General features: G+C 38.8%; 1 protein-coding gene across 4 annotated transcripts in view; it reads right to left on the bottom strand.

The window, feature by feature from the left end:
• Window positions 1–5018: 5018 nt before the first annotated feature.
• The window catches only part of csnk1g2b (casein kinase 1, gamma 2b), a 63837-nt gene continuing 49827 nt past the window's right edge, over window positions 5019–19028 (bottom strand). For 3 of the 4 annotated variants that reach the window (XM_037535859.1, XM_037535860.1, XM_017718176.2), the window contains 6 exons: window positions 17964–18049; window positions 16236–16320; window positions 14645–14793; window positions 13578–13658; window positions 7896–8002; window positions 5019–6129 (listed from right to left, as the gene is read on the bottom strand). In XM_037535859.1, the coding sequence (XP_037391756.1) occupies window positions 6075–6129; window positions 7896–8002; window positions 13578–13658; window positions 14645–14793; window positions 16236–16320; window positions 17964–18049 (563 nt within the window). In that variant the 3' untranslated portion in view covers window positions 5019–6074. Of the gene's footprint in view, window positions 6130–7895; window positions 8003–11839; window positions 11942–13577; window positions 13659–14644; window positions 14794–16235; window positions 16321–17963; window positions 18050–19028 lie in introns of all 4 variants that reach the window. The other variant, XM_037535861.1, reaches the window with a different exon arrangement.

Genomic DNA, 19028 nt, shown 5'->3' with positions numbered 1-19028 from the left:
GGAGAACATGTCACCCAGCCAGGGAACCGAACCCAGGCCCTTCTTACCACTGCAAACAATTCTGACTCTCTCTAGAACAGGGCATTTCACACCAAGCCACTCAGAATGGTGTAGTTTACATCTTAACCTTTTAATTATGCAGAAGTTACGCAAAACTGGTAGAACTGCCCTTTAAATCTGAAAAACACAAAATGATACAAAAAAGTTGAGTTCAAGTTAAGGTCAAGTTAAAAATAAAAATAAAAATGAATTCTGATAGAAGTAGAACACCACCTCACGCACGGAGTTAAGTATTTGTTTTCTTCTATTACTGAATTACACTTTTAAAAGATGGTTCTTCAGGGCTTCTTTACTAAAGGCAGTGATCCGATACAGCATTAGAAGTGGGGCATGCTTAAATGGTTCTTTGCATGGTGAAACGGCTCCTCAGGTTAATGAAGAATGTGTTGTAGAAGGTTCTATATAGAACTTTTTGGAAAAGGCTCTATGTAGCACCAAAAAGGGTTCTTTTGTTGTTACACTGTCAAGACGAACAATAGTAGAACACTTTTTGGTGCTATACAGAATCTTGGTCTGATGAATCTCAATGTCTGCTGAGCTACACAGATGATGGGTTCAGAATTTGGAACCAACGGCATGAAATCCATGGTCCCAACCTGCCTGGTGTCAACAGACCAGGCTAATGGATGTGGTGTAATGTTGTGGGAAATATTTCCTTGGCAAAGCCCATTAATATCTGAGCCAATTAATATCTGTCAATCATTGCTTGAGTGCCGCAGCCTATTTGAGTATTGTTGCTGACCCTGTGCATCTCTTCATGGCCACAATTTACCATCTTCTAAAGGCTATTTCCAGCATGGGAAAGCACCGTGTTGCAAAGGAAACTGGTTTCCTGAACAGGGCAATGAGTTCATTGTTTTTCAGTCACCAGATCTGAACCCAATCCCTTTAAGATGTGACAGAGCAGGAGATTTGCAGCTTGAAGTGTTGAAAAACACCTTAAAACCTGCAGGAACTGCATGATGAAATCATGTCAACATAGACCAGAATCACAAAGAATGCCTCCACCTTGTGGAATCCAGGCCACGCAGACGTAAAGCTGCTTTGAGAGCAAAGAGAGGCCCTTCCCAGTATTAGTAGTTCCTAATAAAGTGCTCAGTTTGTGTTAATAGACACAGACACACACACACTAAATGGTTACTTTATCAGGTACATTACCTTTTTTAAACAGTGTCCACTCACTGTCCACTCTATTAGACACTCCTACCTTGTCTGTCCACCTTGTAGATGTAAAGTCAGAGACGACAGCTCATCTGCTGCTGCACAGTTAGACTGTAGTCCATCTGTTTCTCTGATACTCTGTTACCCTGTTCTTCAGTGGTCAGGACCCCCACAGATCCTCACAGAGCAGGTACTATTTGTGTGGTGGATCATTCTCAGCACTGCAGTAACACTGATGTGGTGGTGGTGTTAGCGTGTGTTGTGCTGGTACGAGTGGATCAGACACAGCAGTGCTGCTGGAGCTTTTCAACACTGTGTCCACTCACTGTCCACTCTATTAGACTCTCCTACCTCTTCGGTCCACCTTGTAGATGTAAAGCCAGAGACGACAGCTCATCTGCTGCTGCAAAGTTTGTGTTGGTCATCCTCTAGACCTTCATCAGTGGTCACAGGACCCTGCCCACTGGACGCTGCTGGCTGGATATTTTTGGTTGGTGGACTATTGTCAGTCCAGCAGCGACACTGAGGTGTTAAAAACTCCAGCAGCACTGCTGTGTCTGATCCACTCAGACCAGCACAACACAAACTAACACACCACCACCACATCAGTGCTACTGCAGTGCTGAGAATGACCCACCACCCAAATAATACCTGCTCTGCGAGGGTCCATGGGGGTCCTGACCACTGAAGAACAGGGTAACAGAGTATCAGAGAAACAGATGGACTACAGTCTGTAACTGTAGAACTACAGAGTGCAGCTATACAGTAAGTGGAGCTGATAAAGTGGACAATGAGCGTAGAAACAAGGTGGTCATGATGTTACGCCTGATCGGTGTATATCACACATCCATAAATACATACATGTATCTATACATATCTCGCAACAGCTTGTGATTCCTTGTGGGGTTTCCATTCAAATGTTTTTATAAATTTTAATGATAAATTATTTGATTAATGATTAAATTATTTCCATCACTGTTTGTAGCATTTCTCCTTCACAAACCAACCTTTCCACCTCATCCAATCATAGAAAAAAATACATTTGAATAAATATTTATTTATTTATGGCATTTGGCAGATGCTTTTACCCAGAGCGACTTACAATTTGATTATTTTTACACAGGTAGGCGAAGGCGGTGTTGGGAGGCTTGCCCTAGGAAGGGTGTTTGCCAAGGTGCGGATTAAACCCCAGCCTACAGCGTAGAAGGCAGAGATGTTACCCACTACACCAACTAACCAACCAACACACACACACACACACACACACACACACACACACACACACACACACACACACACACACACTATGACCACCTCCTTGTTTCTACGCTCACTGTCCATTTTATCAGCTCCACTTACTGGATAGCTGCACTTAGTAGTTCTACAGTTACAGACTGTAGTCCATCTGTTTCTCTGCTAGTTTCTACTAGTAGAAACAAGGATCACAAGAACAATGAGCAACTGTGCTCAAATATAAAATATGGTGATATTGGGCACCGTGAAAATGTCTTAAGTGTCACATTGTGACATTTTTGCTGTATCGCCCAGCCCTACAGCTGTACGTGCTGTAAACAAAACTGTCCAACAGAAAGTTAATGGGTCATCCACTTGCAAAATGCTGGTTTATACATATAAGCAAATATATACAGTGTCAATACACTGTACCCTATACAGAACACTCATGGTTCTCCACTGTACAGAGTATATAGCGGTAGAGTATATGCTGCTAAAGTGCTGCAGAGGCGATTTAGGAAGGTTGCTGTAGGTACTGTTTACAACTAGACATAGATAAAGGTAATACAAGCAATAAAACCATGAAAGCAATATAACCAGTTAAAGGAACTGATCGGCATTAAAGCGATAACTTTTTTTAAAATGTTTTTTAAAAATTCATCTGTTCATTTTTTCCATTTACCACAAATGCAATTAATCAGGCAAGACATGTTTAATGTCTAAAATTTGCTTATTTTGACTGGAGCTACGCGCTGAAGTAGCTAACAAGTAATGGAAGCCTGTGCCTCACCAGCCTCGCAGAGCCAGACATGATCTCAAAATGAGGATACACATCTCAGGACAGCCTGATAAACATCTGGGGCTGGATCATGTCATCAAGTCAGCTAGTGAAATGCTATCGTAATGGAACCGGTTTCCTCTCAGAAGAGGTAAAGTTCATCTTTACCTGTCTCCTCCGCCCACTCTCCAAACATTTACGTGCTTTTCAGCCATGCTAACTTGCGTTACAGCCATGGGCTAACGACAGGCTTGCTGTCCGTCTAACGTTCTGCCCACATTAAACCAGAAGTTCTCATTGTTGTCACCTGACGTTCCCAATTCGAGATCACATCCAGTCCTGAGAGACTAGTACCCCACCAATCATCACACTTCCCTCCAACCATGTGGAGTTCAGTAATCTCTAGCAGACTGCATTATGTTACACACACTGTTACCAAATATGGGGAAAATTCAGGTTTTAAAATAGCTGCTACTTCTAGGGCTGGGCAAAATGACAGTATCGTTACGGTAATAAATGATGTGACCGTATACATTTCTGATTGTGGATAAAACTAGCACTCCAATCAATAGACCTCCAATCAACTGCATATTTCATTGCAAAAAGAGCATAAAAACACGTAATTCTATAATAATATATTAGTTTTAGAGTGTGGCAGAAATTAAAAATGAGTTTGTATTCAAAGTTTTCAATAATATTTTTTTAAATGAGAGAATTCTGGCTCTTTCTTGCATCTTCCAACATACCAGATGTCAGAAAAATGTTGTGGATCATGAAAATGTCCTGTTAATTCTTTCCAAATCGTCCACCCCGAACTACTACTGTTTGTAGTTATACAGCGTAGGTGTTAGCATGATGCTAACTGGTGGGGTGCTAGTCCTGTGGGACCAGATGTCGTCATCATAAGATTACACCAGGTCTTGTGTGACTAGGAACCTACCAGTCAGTCAACTGTATGTGTAAATCATCGCAAACTTCAAACTGCAGAGTTGTTCAGTCATTTCTAATAGACTGTGGTTTCTGACAGCATATCTGAAGAAAACCTTGTATCTCCATTTTTGACATTTCAGTTTTTCAACGCAATTTGAAAAAACTTGTTAAACTTTTCATTTTCTGCAAATTTCATGATGAATGGACTAAAAGAAGTGACCCTAAATAACTGGGAAGAGAGTCCATTGGTTCAAAAAACGGTTCCATAGGCTTACATTAAAAATAAAGTATGTTTGTCCTTTCCTGTAAAGTCAGCCTTTGGAGATGTGTTTCCTTCCGACACCCACGATATAACAGCTACCTTTAAAATGTTCAAAAGTTTAAGTGACCCTTATTAGTCCCACAACGGGGAAATTTCACCTCTGCATTTAACTCATCATGCAGTGAAACACCACACACACACACATGGGGACACCACACTTGCCCAGAGTGGTGGGCAGCCCTATCCACAGTGCCCGGGAGCACTTGGGGGTTAGGTGTCTTGCTGAAGGACACTTCAGTCATGTACCGTCTGCTCAGGGGATTGAACCGGCGACCTTCTGGTCACAAGGATGGTTCCCTAACCTCCAGCCCACGACTGCCCCAAAAAGTCAGACTTCAAAACAGTTGCTGCTACTGTTTGTTATACTGTGTACATTTGGAGGAGATTACACGATTGTGTTAATTGGGTGTTTTGTTGATCCATTTTAAGCTGGGGAGAAATTCCATTATGTAGATGTAGACAGAGGCATGCACTAAGGCTTAATACACATCAAAACACATCCGTCGTTCAGATAAAACTCCACTGCAGGACACATTTGCTTTAACTTTAAACATTTTACTTGGAAAGGCACAAACTATGATTTCCTGGTAAATAATTCTGATGTGAAACAAAAGAGGAGGACTTTTTTCTTTTTGCCTTTACATTTCGGCCCTTGTACATACCTCACGTTTGCATGGGAGTTATTCTAGGGCAGCCTTTATTTATTTATTTTTTTGTTTTGTCTTCTTTTTGCCCCCCAAAAGTGCAATAATAAGCAGAGAGCTTAGTATCTGTTCGTCTCTCCGTCGTCCACAGTACCTGAGACCAGTCACTGTGCTACAGAGCCCATGTCAACAGAACAAAAACAAAACAAAACAAACAAAAAACAAATGAGAGAAATTAAAAAAAAAAAAAAAAGAAGAAGAAGAAGAAGAAGAATTCCAGGTCACTACAACATAAAATGTAAAGGTCTGTTTTCAATCCAGGTATTCAGTTCTGAAAACAAGCAAAGATTTCATTACCAATAACAAAAAGAAGAGAGAAAAAAAATTTCCATGTCTGCTTGAGATGAAACATCTTTTTACCTTCTTGCTTTGCAGTTCTTGCCTTTCCGATTTGAAACAAATAAGAACTATAGCTAAGGAAAACTCGCATCATCCAATCCATCAACGTATCGTCCTCGGATCAACGGCATGAACAACAAAACGTTCTGCATGGAATCTAGAATACAACAACTGTTTCAAACAGCTTCTTTTGTTTTCAAATTCACGTCACAGTGTTCATTTATCATTATTGTTTTTATACAGAGTTCTCCGTCATCCTCCTATGTGAGAGCTTTTTTCTTTACATCATTTTCTTATGCTTATTTTAAAGGAAGAAAGTCTGTTGTGTAGTCGACAACATTCCTTTATCACTCCAACAGAACAGGAGCGTTGGTGCAGGACTTCGAGTGACGGAAGAGAAGAGAAGCGAACAGAATTGAAGAGGAGAGAAGAGAATTGAAGAGAAGAGAATTGAAGAGAAGAGAAAGGATGAGTGAGCAGTGTAATTGCTTCCATTTAAAACTCGACAGTGATCAGAATGTTTCAAGTTCTCTTCAGTGAGTGCTCTTCACTTGTGTCTCTGGAGAGCTTTCCTCTTTCTCCGTTTGAAGAAACAGCAGCACCTGAGGAAAAGGCAGAACAGACCGACACGTCATTAAAAGAATTGTCTTTCCACACACACGCACACACACACACACGCACACACACACGCACACACACACGCACACACACACGCACACACACACGCACACACACACGCACTAAAGGTTTAGCAATTATGGGTCAAAACTTACTTTACCTACTTGGAACCTCCAATTTTAATCAAGAGAAACAAATACGAATAAAGAAGGCTGAGCACTCAGGATCTGGGCCAGCATAACCGTATGATGTGCTGACCTAGAATTCATTAGTTTAAACTAGCATTTCTCAATTCTGGTCCTGGAATGCCTCTGCATATTTTGCTGTTTTACCTGCTCTAAAAGACCTGATAAAGCCAAACAGCTAATTATCAAACCCTTACTGAACAGTATAAAACCCGTCTTGTGCCAAAAAGCATGACTTTCCTTTACAATTACTTTCTTCATCTTACATTGACGACATTTTACTCTCAATTCTTTCATGTATTATAATGATTATGCTCTGATCTCTTAATTATATACTTAATTATACTAATTTTTCCAATTATTGTTTTGGAGGGCAGATAAAAATAATAATAATAATAATAATTTTAAAAAAGCAGCTGTTTTTTTCTTGGCCTTGACATCATAGAAGGTAGTTCTCCTGCCCAAGCTTGGCTGTTGTCAAAGATGATGCCAATAGGTCAGTCAGTGTGAATCTGATATCACAACAGTTTCCTTTCATATCATGACATTTTTGAGCAGAATGCGCTGGTTCATACTGACATAACCAGACAGAAACCAAAATATAAAATAAAATATTGTCAATTCTGATTTCAGGTTGACTTCAGCAAGTCAATTTTCTGTATTCCTTGAGTAGTCAGGCATGTTCAATGTTACTAGTTCAAATTTTGTTGCTGGAACATGGTCCTCATGAGGCGCACAGTGACGTCCACTGTACTAATGTACTAACTGACCTGTACAATGCTAATATGTCATGGACTCTCTGCAAGTCCTACACTACCACTCCATGGTGTTACAGCAGCAAAAAACAGAGCAGGGAAATTGTGCAGGGCAGGATTACTTCAGGACCAAGGTTGCGAAACAGCAGTTTACAACAGTGTAAACAATGTCTAAACATCTATGAATGTTGCACATGAGACTTCAGTTGGTCACAATACCCAAGAAAGTTCAAGTAAAAATAATTTATTTGGACACTGTTCTAGAAATCAACATCCAAACCTTCAATAAGCAAGCAAAAGACATCAACAGGCATGGGGAAGCAAGCCTGACAGAGAAAAATGTCCAGTTTCATAATCAGAGTTGACTCAGGGGTGTTGAGGCAAGGAATACTTGAACATGTGCAGCGCTACGGATCCCCAGAAGCAGAAAAATATTTATTTACATAAAGTTGGTAAACGACCGTTCTCTAGAACTGTGCTACATTTCTGGAACTTCTTTCTTCTGTAATATAATATACTGTCCATATTAAAATCTCATCTCAAAACCTACAAAACCTACCAAGCCTACAACATACACAGGACTGGATCAAATGTGCATTGTTTTTTTCCTTTGGTCATGCATCGTTTTCTTCTCTCGTTATTTTACCCGTTTTATTTTTCTCTGTGTGCTTTTTTAGTTTATTTACTTTGTGCAACATTATAATGTGCCATGATGTAGTATAATGTGCTCAATATAAAAATGTATTATTGTTATTATTATTTGGACAAATTGCTCCTTCTGATCAGTTCCAGCAGGGGGTGCTGCCTTACTTTGTGTCGTCTGCCACTTCCACCTCGGTGGCAGCTGTGATTGGAGCATTGGAGTGTCCGGCTGTCGGGTCATCTGTGTTCAGCTCTCCATTGGTCGAGCTCATTACCTGCACAATTACACACAGTCAGTATAAATCCAAACAAGTAGCTGGAAAATACCAGGTGATTTTAGGAATGATCTAGATCAGGCAAAACATTCAAAAAATGTCCACACCAGCATGTACCAGGTTCACCTGGTGACATCTATAAGGTAGTATAAGAGCACAAAATACTTTTAATAATAATCTAAAGACTGCTGCTATGACAACCACTGCATCATGTTGGCTAGACACTAAAAATGTATTTTAAACATGAACTGCAGTGACCGAGACTGACACTAGATGGCAGACGATTTCACAGAAACCATCTAACAAGGTCTTAAGTAATAACACAAAGAGAGAAAGTGGAAATTAGAGATCATGAAGAGAAAGTCTTCATTTAACTATCCTACCCCATCATGCCCCAGTCTGTAAGAAATGCCACAAACACTAAAGGATAAGGAGATGTTTCCATAACTGAGTATGTTTCCTGACACGCCCTGCAGTGCGTTAGAAGCTTTAAGCAGCTAAGCAGAGAGCTGCAGGTGAGTTAGTACGCAAGCAGACAAGAAGCAAGAAGACAGTCACACAAACACACAACAGGGCTGCACAATATTACTTTGTTACTTATTGCGAATGCGATACGTCTTGCATTACATTACAGACACATTAATGAACCGTTACGGTAACCAGAATCATTCATGTTCATCAGGTTATTTGAATGTTTACTGGATCACTTAAAGATCACCCACAGAAGTGGGTGGCAATACGACATCATTATCATGATAAATTGCTTCAAGATACAATTTTCTAAGTATCTTATGTTCAGTATTCTAGTTCTGACAATGAACAATATTTAATTAAAAGATGGTTCAGAAAAGGTTGTGGAGCTTTGCCCTAATGTCAGGAGTTTCAATCAGTCCTGCTGTACCGGACACATGAACAACCAATCTGGATAAGCTTTTTTAGTCACTTCTATTTATCAGTCCACCAAGTATTGTGGATTGTTAAATTATCACCGTAATTTTCTTTATATATCGACCCTTAAATCAACAATCTGAGGTTGGTCAAGATGTTCACAGCATGTTTTGTGAAAAACTTACTTGTCAGATCTACAAAACTTGCATAGTGCATTAGTTTCCTGTATACTGACAACAGATTCAAACCGTCAGCAGTTCAGGACAGCCATCAATTTAAATGCCAGAAAATGCACCAGCTGTAGCTTTAACATATAATAAATCAATTGCTTCCCAATCTGTATTTACTTTTAGTGGGTAGCCCATATGCCATATCGGTTCTGTGCTGATTTCAGAACAATAGCAGTGCTAAGCAGTGCTTTTTTTTTCTTTTCAAACCACAGGGCGTATTCAGTACATTTGTGAGGCTTGTGAGAACTTTATATGCATAATCCTAATATTGTGATTAGTGCCGTGTGATTGTGTCATTGACAGCTCAGTCCAACACTCACTGTCTGCTACACCACTGAAGCAGAACTAAACAAACACAACAGGAGAAGAGAGTGAAACAGGCATAAAGTGGTGTTGTAGACCCGCTGTGACTGCAGCGCACTAAAAGTATTATCTGCTATTTAAACTTAACTGCCCTAAAGAAGTTAAGGGTTTTATTCCCTTTACTGCTAGATGTGCATCCAGGGAAATCTAGCGTGGCCAGTTGATCAAGAGAACATGGTGGAACAATGGTGGAACATAGTTTTCTTGATGTTTGCAATTCATATTCAAAATTGCAAGTCATTTTTCAAAATAACAGACTTGATAAGACGGAGCCTAGCTCAGCCGACCAACAAGCTCTTATAACCTTCCTGATAAACCACCTACATCAGTAATGGCATCTTTCTCTGCTACCAATTAACAGGAGTTTACAACTGTTATAAACAAATTAAGTTTATCCACATGCAACCTTGTTCCTCTCCCTACCCTTTTCCTAAAGATAGTTTTTAAATTATGTTTTAAGTTTTAATTATTGTAAATTGTTCTTTATCAACAGGTGCTTATAAAACTGCCTTGGTAAAGCCATTCATGGTTTCACCAGGAAAGCATTTATCAACATTTCCTGTGGAGTCCCACAAGGTTCAGTTTTAGGGCCTTTTCTCTTTCTACATGTTAACTCTAGGTGATGTAATTAGGAAACAAATCAATTTATATAGCTATGCTGACGACACACAATTATACATTTCCAGTCCTTACGATAAACAAGACCGGATAGACAGGATTATCAGGTGTGTCATATTTGAGTGAATGTTGCAAACTTTCTACAACTAAATCACAAAAACACCTTGGTCCTTGGTACAAGAACCCAGAGAAAGCTGCTTTATGAGAGGCTCGGTCCTTTAGCTACATATACCAAACCTGAAGTACGAAACCTGCATGTGATCTTCGACTCTAAGCTCCATTTTATTCTGCATGTAAACATTCACTAAAAGTAGCTTTTATCATTTAATAAATATCACTAAAGCTTGGCATTTCTCTCTCAGAACAACGGAGAGAAACTTGTTCCTGCTTCTGTTACAAGCAGAATTGATTACTGTAATGCTCTTTTACTGGGCTTCTTAAGAAAACAATACACTGCACTGGCTACCTGGATCTTACAGGATAGATTTTAAAGTTGTGCTACTATTTTTTAAGGCTCTTTGTTCCAGCACGTGATCTTAGATCTGCAAATACTGACCTTCTGCAAACATCTTGAGTAAAATACAGAAAAAGTGGACTTTGTTATTCTGATTCTAAACTAACCCTTAATTCACCAGTTAGACAGTCATATTCAGTTTACACTTTCAAGAAGCACCTAAAAACATCTCTAACTCAGTGTAAATGAAACTGCACATCTCTTGATATTTTTTATTTATTTAAAAATATTTTAAATTAGTACTCATAAATTCTTGCATTACTTTTAAGCTGTCTGTAAAGCACTTTGAGCTGCCAATAACTTGAAAATGCGACATAAATAAAGTTTATTATTATCATCATTATTATTATTAGCTTTTTAAAATATTAAAAAAAGGCTAAGATTTTTTTTTAATTAAGTGTTATACTAAATATCCGGCAAAGTCTAAATGAACAAGAAACGGAAATATAATAAAACAATGCTTTAGAACTTTGTGAGACTTGTGAGAACTAATGTATACTACTAATATTGTGATTAGTGCCGTGTGATTGACAGCTCTCAGTCCAACATACTACCTGCTACAACCACCGAGGCAGAACTAAACAGAACAGGAGAAAAGAGTGAAACAGGCATAACTTTTAAGAAGCATCTAAAAACGTATCTCTTTGACTTAGCGTGTAATTAAACTCTACATCTTCTGATATGTGATTTTTTAAAAATATGATTTTAAATAAGTATTCATAATTCCTTGTATTATATTACTTTATCACCTGCCTGTAAAACACTGAGCTGCCAAGAGCTTGAAAAGGGCTATATTAATAAAGATTATTGTTATTGTTATTATTATTATAATTATTATTGTTATTATTATTATTATTATTATTATTATTATTATTATTATTATTATTATTGTGTGTTAGTGGGACAACTCACATCAGACGTGATTGGTGAGGACAAATGAAATGTTATGGACATTAGGATTAGGGTCAAAATTTTAGCTCAGGTGGTGTGCTCACTGATACTAGCCATCGTCATACACTGTATCTTTCTTGCTTGCCTCCTACCATGCGCCTCAATTTGTTGATGGTATCAGCAATCAGTGATGGTTGTGGGGGGCACAACTGAACACCTTCTGTACCATTAGTATTGCAAAGGCTAGTACTGCAATAATGATTAACAAACGATATATTGTGCAGCCCTAAGAAAACCACACAGCCTTCATACATCGCCATGCTCAAGCTGTACCTGTACAGAGCCACCCAGCCTATCAGCTGTGAGATGCGACCCCAGTGTCTCCTTATTGGTCACGGGAGTGGGCTGGGACTCGCTCCGTTTGGGCTCAGGTGACTGAGTGACCAAATCAGCCACACATATCATGGATGGGGAGAGGGTAAAGGAGTGGTGTGGAGGGGGCAGAGTGGGTGTGAGGTATGAGTGAGTAAAAAAAACAAAAACAAAAAAAAACAAAAAACAAATATAAGGCGACATTTAACATGCAGAAGCAAGACTGTGATTGTGTGAAGTAAATTAAAAGAAAAATTAAAGTTAAATGTGGAAAGAAAACCTAACACACACACACACACACACACACACACAATCATGCAGAAATATACAAGAATCACTGATATTTAGTGTTTACATGAGCTGGGGTTGCTACCTTGAAATCTACTTTGGCAATTAGTACATAGATTTTTTTTCCTCTTTGTATGAACTTACCATCAAGAATATTCATCCAAGTCCTGACCAAGAATGATCTCACTTGGAGAGCAGCCTTAAATCCTGCATCAGGATTTATTCTATTCAAGCTCTTATGGCATGTGGCCAAATAATATGGAACTTCAAATGTCAGTAACCATACTGGCAGCTAAAGGAAAAGGACCACAGTTGATGAGCCTTATGACATGAGGCTCATTATGGCAAAATAAGATGTTCAAATAACCATAGAAAGTGATATCACTTTGTGCACGTGTGTCTGTTTTGTTGAAGGTCTGAAAGAACTGTGTACCGAGCTTAAAAGTAGAGTAAGAAAAGCATGTCTATCATTAGTTTTTTATTGATGTTTTGTTGATTTGTGTATATATTGAGTAAACTGTGTATTATCTTCTTCGTAAGTACATAATTTTAGCTTTATTATGACTTATCAATCAATACTTTGGGTCCACCTGAGCAATAGGACCCCCCCACCCCCATTTCATTGCAAAACAAACATTGACACACTAATCCAAATGCAGGCATATTCGATCCAGAGATATCTAACATATCATCCAACACACTTGACTCTAAAACTTAACATTATGAAAGACAAAAACTTTCTCTACTGAAAGTAACTAACTGAAAAAAAAAAGTTTTCACTTTTCTGATGAACACAAATGATACAAGATGAATACAATTTAATAAATAAAATTTATCTTCTAAATTAATAAAGAAAAAGATATAGATTTTATTCAGAGAGTCTCTCAAGATTACTTTTGAGCGCTGTATACAAGTTGTTTCCAAGCTAACACGATAATAAGCCACTGACATGGTAAGTTATTGATGCCACTAATTTCTTATAAGCTGTTAACACATTCTCCTAGTTTACTGTTCAAACTAACCGCAGTTTCAACCTGAAGCTGCCCACTTTTGCACATGCTTTGACGGGCTCATTCAAACTCGGCTTTTAAATGCTGTTCAAGTTGCACTGATGTCTCTTGATGAAACCAAAGCTATTTCCTGTTACAAGTCAACCGATCACCAAAGTACACTGGGTGTAGATGTAACAGTGGGACGAGAGCGAAAAGCTACAATCATGTAAAAGTTAGAACCACTGCTGCGGTCACTGGATGCCGGTGATAAACAACAGACTCAGTTCATGTTAGTTGTCAAGTTGACCCTTTATTTCATGTGTGTGAGAGGAAAGGTTGAGTGAGTCACTGTAACCCCACTGATCCTCATCATCCCCCTCTCTGTATGTAGGGTAAATATATCTCTGAGGAGTGCTCACCTGGGCTTTGGTCTGCTGCTGTGCTTTGTCCCGGCTGCTGGGCTGGGGTGTATCACTGGGGATGGGGCCGATGGGTGTGGGCTAACAGAGAGATAAACAATCAATCACACTGCTGACCTGCAAATATGGGTGGATGCTGAAAAGCGGACACGGAAAAGTGCTCAATAAAAAGAAGAGTGAGATGATATCTGTTTTATCATTCAGAAGTGAGGCGAGGAATGAGGAAGGGGGGGAGCGAGAGAGAGCGAGAGAGAGCGATTGAGAGCGAGAGAGAGAGAGAAGAAAGAAATAAATAGAGAATAAGAAAAATAGAGAGAGAAGAAACAGAAAGGAGAGTGAAAGAAACTAATAAAAAGAAAAAATGAGAACAAGGGTACTGAAGATGTAACAGAAAAAAAAGAAAGAAAAAAGAAAAAGTGAGAAATGAAATAGAAAAGAAGGGTCAGAAAAATAAATAGGAGAAAAGAAACAAGCAAAAAAATTAATAGGAAAAAGTGTTAAATATTATTTTACTTTATTTGCTTTTATTAACTTTGTAACTTTTCTTGAGCTTTCTTCTGTTTCCCTCGCGTTTTCTGCTAATCTCGTTTGCATGTTGTATGTCTCTCTTTGGTGATGTGTGGGAGCTTTCGAGAGCAGTCCCTTTGTTATGTAACGACCTCCAATGGTTAACCTATTTCATAGCTGGTTATCTAAAGCTCCCAGACGGTGGGAGACTGTAAATTGCCTGGTGGGCCTCAACACCTATTTTAATTACGAAGGTAGAGGCAATCGCCCATCTATTTGTCTATTTAGACAAATAGAAAACTAGAGGGGGTGGGTTACCTGAGTGACTAAATTCATGGGTTTTCTAAGCTTAGTCAGACCTGCTTGGATGGGAAGATGCGCGTTTTATTAAACTTTTCCTCGGTCTGAACCCATGTTTCTTCAGGAAACCAACGTTTGCAAGCAGAAGTCAAGAAAAGAAAGAAAGAAAAAAAAAGAAAAACAGAGGGGACAACAACAAATAGAAAAAGAAAGAAACAAAGGAGAGCGAGAAAAAGAAAACGTGCAAAGCCAGTACTCACAAGAGGTTTGCCAACCCAGTCATACTCGTAATCAAAGACATAGCCGTTTCTGTCGAAGAGGTCAGTGAAGAGCTTCCTCAAGTAGTCGTAGTCGGGCTTTTCGAAGAAGTCCAATCTCCGGACGTAGCGCAGATATGTCGCTAACTCTTCTACGTGAAGGGAGGAGAGACAGCTTAGGTTAATCACAGATAGAAAGACATAGAAATAGCAAGATAGATACCAAGTTGCTGCACAATTTTTAAAGTCAAACTAAATTATTAATACTTTATTTTTTTAAGACCTCAACAAAGCAAAACTAATTCCACTCAGAATTTCTTCAATATGTTTGCTGACTTTTTCCAGTATCTTAGAATCTTAGAATGCCTCAGAACACGATTTATTCCAACAACAATAATGTAACTGAGGACATCTTGCACACCAAACATTACCTTACTTGCCCAATTTTTGCAAATTTTCGCAGTGACATGACTTCCCTGACCAATCACAGCCAGCTTTGATGTTTGCACGGCGATAACCAAGATGAAGTGGCTGTGTACCAGCAGCTATAACATTTTCTCAAATGTCATGAGGACCAGAATCTCTGAAAGAAGCTCAAACAGGGCATGAAACACCTGAGTTATATATGAAAGCCTTCAATGCTTTTACTTCTCAAAGAACTAATGAAGCTTCTCACTTTTCCAAAACTTCTCAGTGTCACTGTCTGACTGCACTGTGAGGCAAAAGTCACTTGAAAGCACTCGTTTGTTTTGTGCTTCATCTCTTCTGGAGCTGCAATACCAAAAGCAGCTCAAACAGAGTTAGAGATCCCAGCTGTGCGAAAGAGTTTAACTTTAGGCTCCTGAATGCTTTTGTAAAGTGGAATGAATACTGCAAAATGCCACAGATTACCCGTTTTGAGAAAAGGAAATCATTCTTTCAGCCCATTTTAGCACCCAAAGAAGATCCAGCCTGTATAGTTTTGATATGAAAAATTGCATCAGACTGTCATTTCATTGTTGTTTATTCACATCATATTTGGTGTCTTAAGAGTGAACATAATACACTTCATATATTTCATGGCCTTACAGGGGAATTCTGCCTATTAAAAAAAGATTGAGTAATTAAATGGTTAAGATGTATTCTGAGTTGTTTATGGTGGTTTGGTGTGAAATTACCATCACTGTGGACAATTCTGTAATGTGAACCAGACCCCTGAAGAGTTTAAGGCATTTGAAAGCTCCCTCACAGAAAATTATTACATAAAATAGTTATGAATATGGTTCCTAATGCCTGAGACACTTTAGTTTTCAAAACAGATTTTGGCCTAAAACCAGTTTTAGACTTGTTTTTCTACAATTAACCATTTCACACCAAACCACTCTGAATGGCTATTTACATCTCAACAACTGAAATAGGCAGAAAATTTGAAAAAACTGATCTACTCTTAGTCAGCAAATGTGTACTTGAATGACAGCAACAATTTACATTTAATTTAACTTGAGTTAAAAAAAAAAATTAAATGAATAAAGAGTGAAGTGCAGGCATTCTCCAAACAATAAAGCGCAAGAAGTTGCTGAGCCAAACTGTATGGCAACAGCACATCTGAACCAACCTGGGAAACTTTCGCAGAGCACTTCGATTGGCGTCGCCCGCTTGGTGTCCCCAATCTTCTGATAGCGCTCCTTCAGCGTGTCCGCCTGCAAGAGAGAAAAAAAACCCACAAATAATCCCACATTACACAGAGCGCTTTCGGAAAACCCGCACGCAACACAGATGAGGGAACCTAAATCCAGGATGACATCACGCCTCAAGCTAAGCTTATTTACTGCTGTATGAAGATTATACAGCCAGAACCAAGGATTTTGGTTTCTTCTGCTGCTTCATTCTTACTAACTTGTGATCCAATTAGAAAAGTAGCACATGTGGCTGATGCACTGAAGGTGCACTAAAGGGGCTTTTCACTTGCTGTCACAACTTTAAATTCCCCAAAGCATTTAAAGCAGAAAAGGAACAGTGGAAAACTTATGTAGCTATAGAAACAGCCATTTACTGTATGTATTTGGGCCTGTTTACACTTAACATCAACATCTGATCACTGTATTATTGTGGTGATCGCATCATCGTCGTTCAACCAAGACATGGTACTCTTATACTTCAAAAGTAGCATCCCAATAGTAATCTGATCGCATTTCCCCACGTCGTATTTACATTTTCTTTTATTGCAAGACGACGTGTTGATAGTAACTGTTAATGGTGCATTAAAATTCAGCACAAGCATACAATGTGACACATGCATAAAATAAACAGCTTACAATACAAAAGATCTGTAGCACCTTCCAAAAGAAAGTGGTTGTAAAGGAATGCAATTATTCTCTTTGTTCATGTAAAAGGTACACTTGGTATTTGCACACCAAACTCATCCAGATGGTGTAAGAACACTCTTAATAATGGACAAATAAACTGTTAATAAATAAGCATATACCAAGTTTAAAAAAGTACACTAAAATGTAATAATACATTTTTTTTAATAATCAGGCTAGTGTGGCACCGGAGCAGGGTAGGCAAAGCTTACAAAAGCCAAGTTGAATTTAATATAAAATAAATCAGTTTTATTATTAATAACTATTACTTCATGCTCATTCGAAATTTACCACTCACCATTGGTCAAGCACAGAAAAATAAACTAAAAATGAAACAAAACACTTGAGATATTCTTCTAATTTATGGACATATTGTGAATATAACGCTGGTCGAATTACATGCTTTTTTATTTTCTAGGTAAGAAAAAGGTAACATCTTCACAGAACAGACTTAAATAGGGCATTCTTCTGCAAATTTAAACAATTTCTTGTGATTTGCTTTATTTATTAATTTGCATAAAATATAAAATGTGCTATAACTTTTGCACAGACCTTGTATGGTTTATTTTTTCCCCAATATGTAAAAGCACAAGTACTGTTTATTTGCTGGATTGAAAAGGTTCAGAGCTGCGTCAGCTCATCTTATGAAAACACAGCTAAGACTGAAAAGCAATATCAAGTTCTGTAAACATAATATTACTCAGCACTCTAGACATTAAATTAAATAAATATATAGATAAAAACTGCAATGCAATCTCAACCCAGCAGAAGAAACACTGCAATGCTAACACGCTCAATACCAGATGTGAAGGATTAGTGCCCAGAGTAGATCCAAGGCAGCTGCAGCGCAGAGTCAGCTGAGTCAGGAGATAAGCACTGTTTAGCCTATCAAGGGCATGGACAGTAGTGTACGTATATAAGCGTGTCCTCATGTATGCGTAAGGCTGAGGTCACTCAGATAAGGGCATGAGAGTGTTTACCTTCAGGCCCTGCCAGGGCAGACTGCCTCGCAGAAAGTACATGAACATGTGTCCAAGAGCTTCTAGGTCATCTCTCCTGCTTTGCTCTGTGGGTGAGGGGAAAAAAAAAAAAACAAAAAACTATTTTAGATTCACAAACAACAGATAAACTTGGTCTTGTGTCCCAGGGAACGTGCGTAACCTTCCTGAGTTTAATTACAACCCAAACCTGAAAGTACTGGAACCAGCTTATTAAGATCAACATGAATATCTGAACAGAATGTATTTAAAGGGCCCATAAATCACAAAATCAAATTTCCTTGAAATAAATGATTTTACAGTTGCAGACTGTAGTCCATCCGCTTTTCTGCACAATGGCCAAGACCTCAAAAAGACCACCACAGGGCAGGTATTTTTTTGGGTGATGGATTATTTTCAGCAGTGTTGTGACTTATTAAGAGTCTGCTGTGCTTGTATATGTGCATCAGACACAGTTTGTAAACACTGTCCACTCTAGACACTCCTACCTTGTCCTACCTGGTTGTAGATGTAAAGTCAGAGACAACAGCTCATGTGTCACTCCACAGTTTGTGTTGGTCATCCTCATCAGTGGTCAGAGGATGCTGCCCACAGGACACCGTTGGATGGATATTTTGGTTCCCAGTCCAGCAGCAAAACCGATGTGTTTAAAAACTCCAGCAGCACTGCTGTGTCTGATCCACTCGATCCAGCGCAACACACACTAACACACCACCCCATCAGTGCCACTGCAGTGCCGAGAATGACCCATCACCCAAATGATACCTGCTCTGTGGTGGTCCAGACTGTTGAAGATCAAGGTAAATGAGGGCTAAAAACTACGTAGAGAAACGGATAATGAAGCTGATGAAATAGACAGAAGGTGCAGCTACAAGGAGGTGTACTTAATGAAGTGACCACTCAGTGTGTCGGTCTTAAAGGACTAGTAACAAAAACACTATTTCTAAGAAAAAAACTGTCAAATAAAACTAGGGATGAAGTGGACCTCAGTGCAAAAAAAATACAAGAAAAACTAAATGTTGGATAAGATTTGATATTTTTCTCCAG

The sequence above is a fragment of the Pygocentrus nattereri genome, chromosome 28 (assembly GCF_015220715.1).
Source record: "Pygocentrus nattereri isolate fPygNat1 chromosome 28, fPygNat1.pri, whole genome shotgun sequence".
Classification (NCBI taxonomy): domain Eukaryota; kingdom Metazoa; phylum Chordata; class Actinopteri; order Characiformes; family Serrasalmidae; genus Pygocentrus; species Pygocentrus nattereri.
This window is presented reverse-complemented; position numbering and strand designations above follow the sequence as displayed.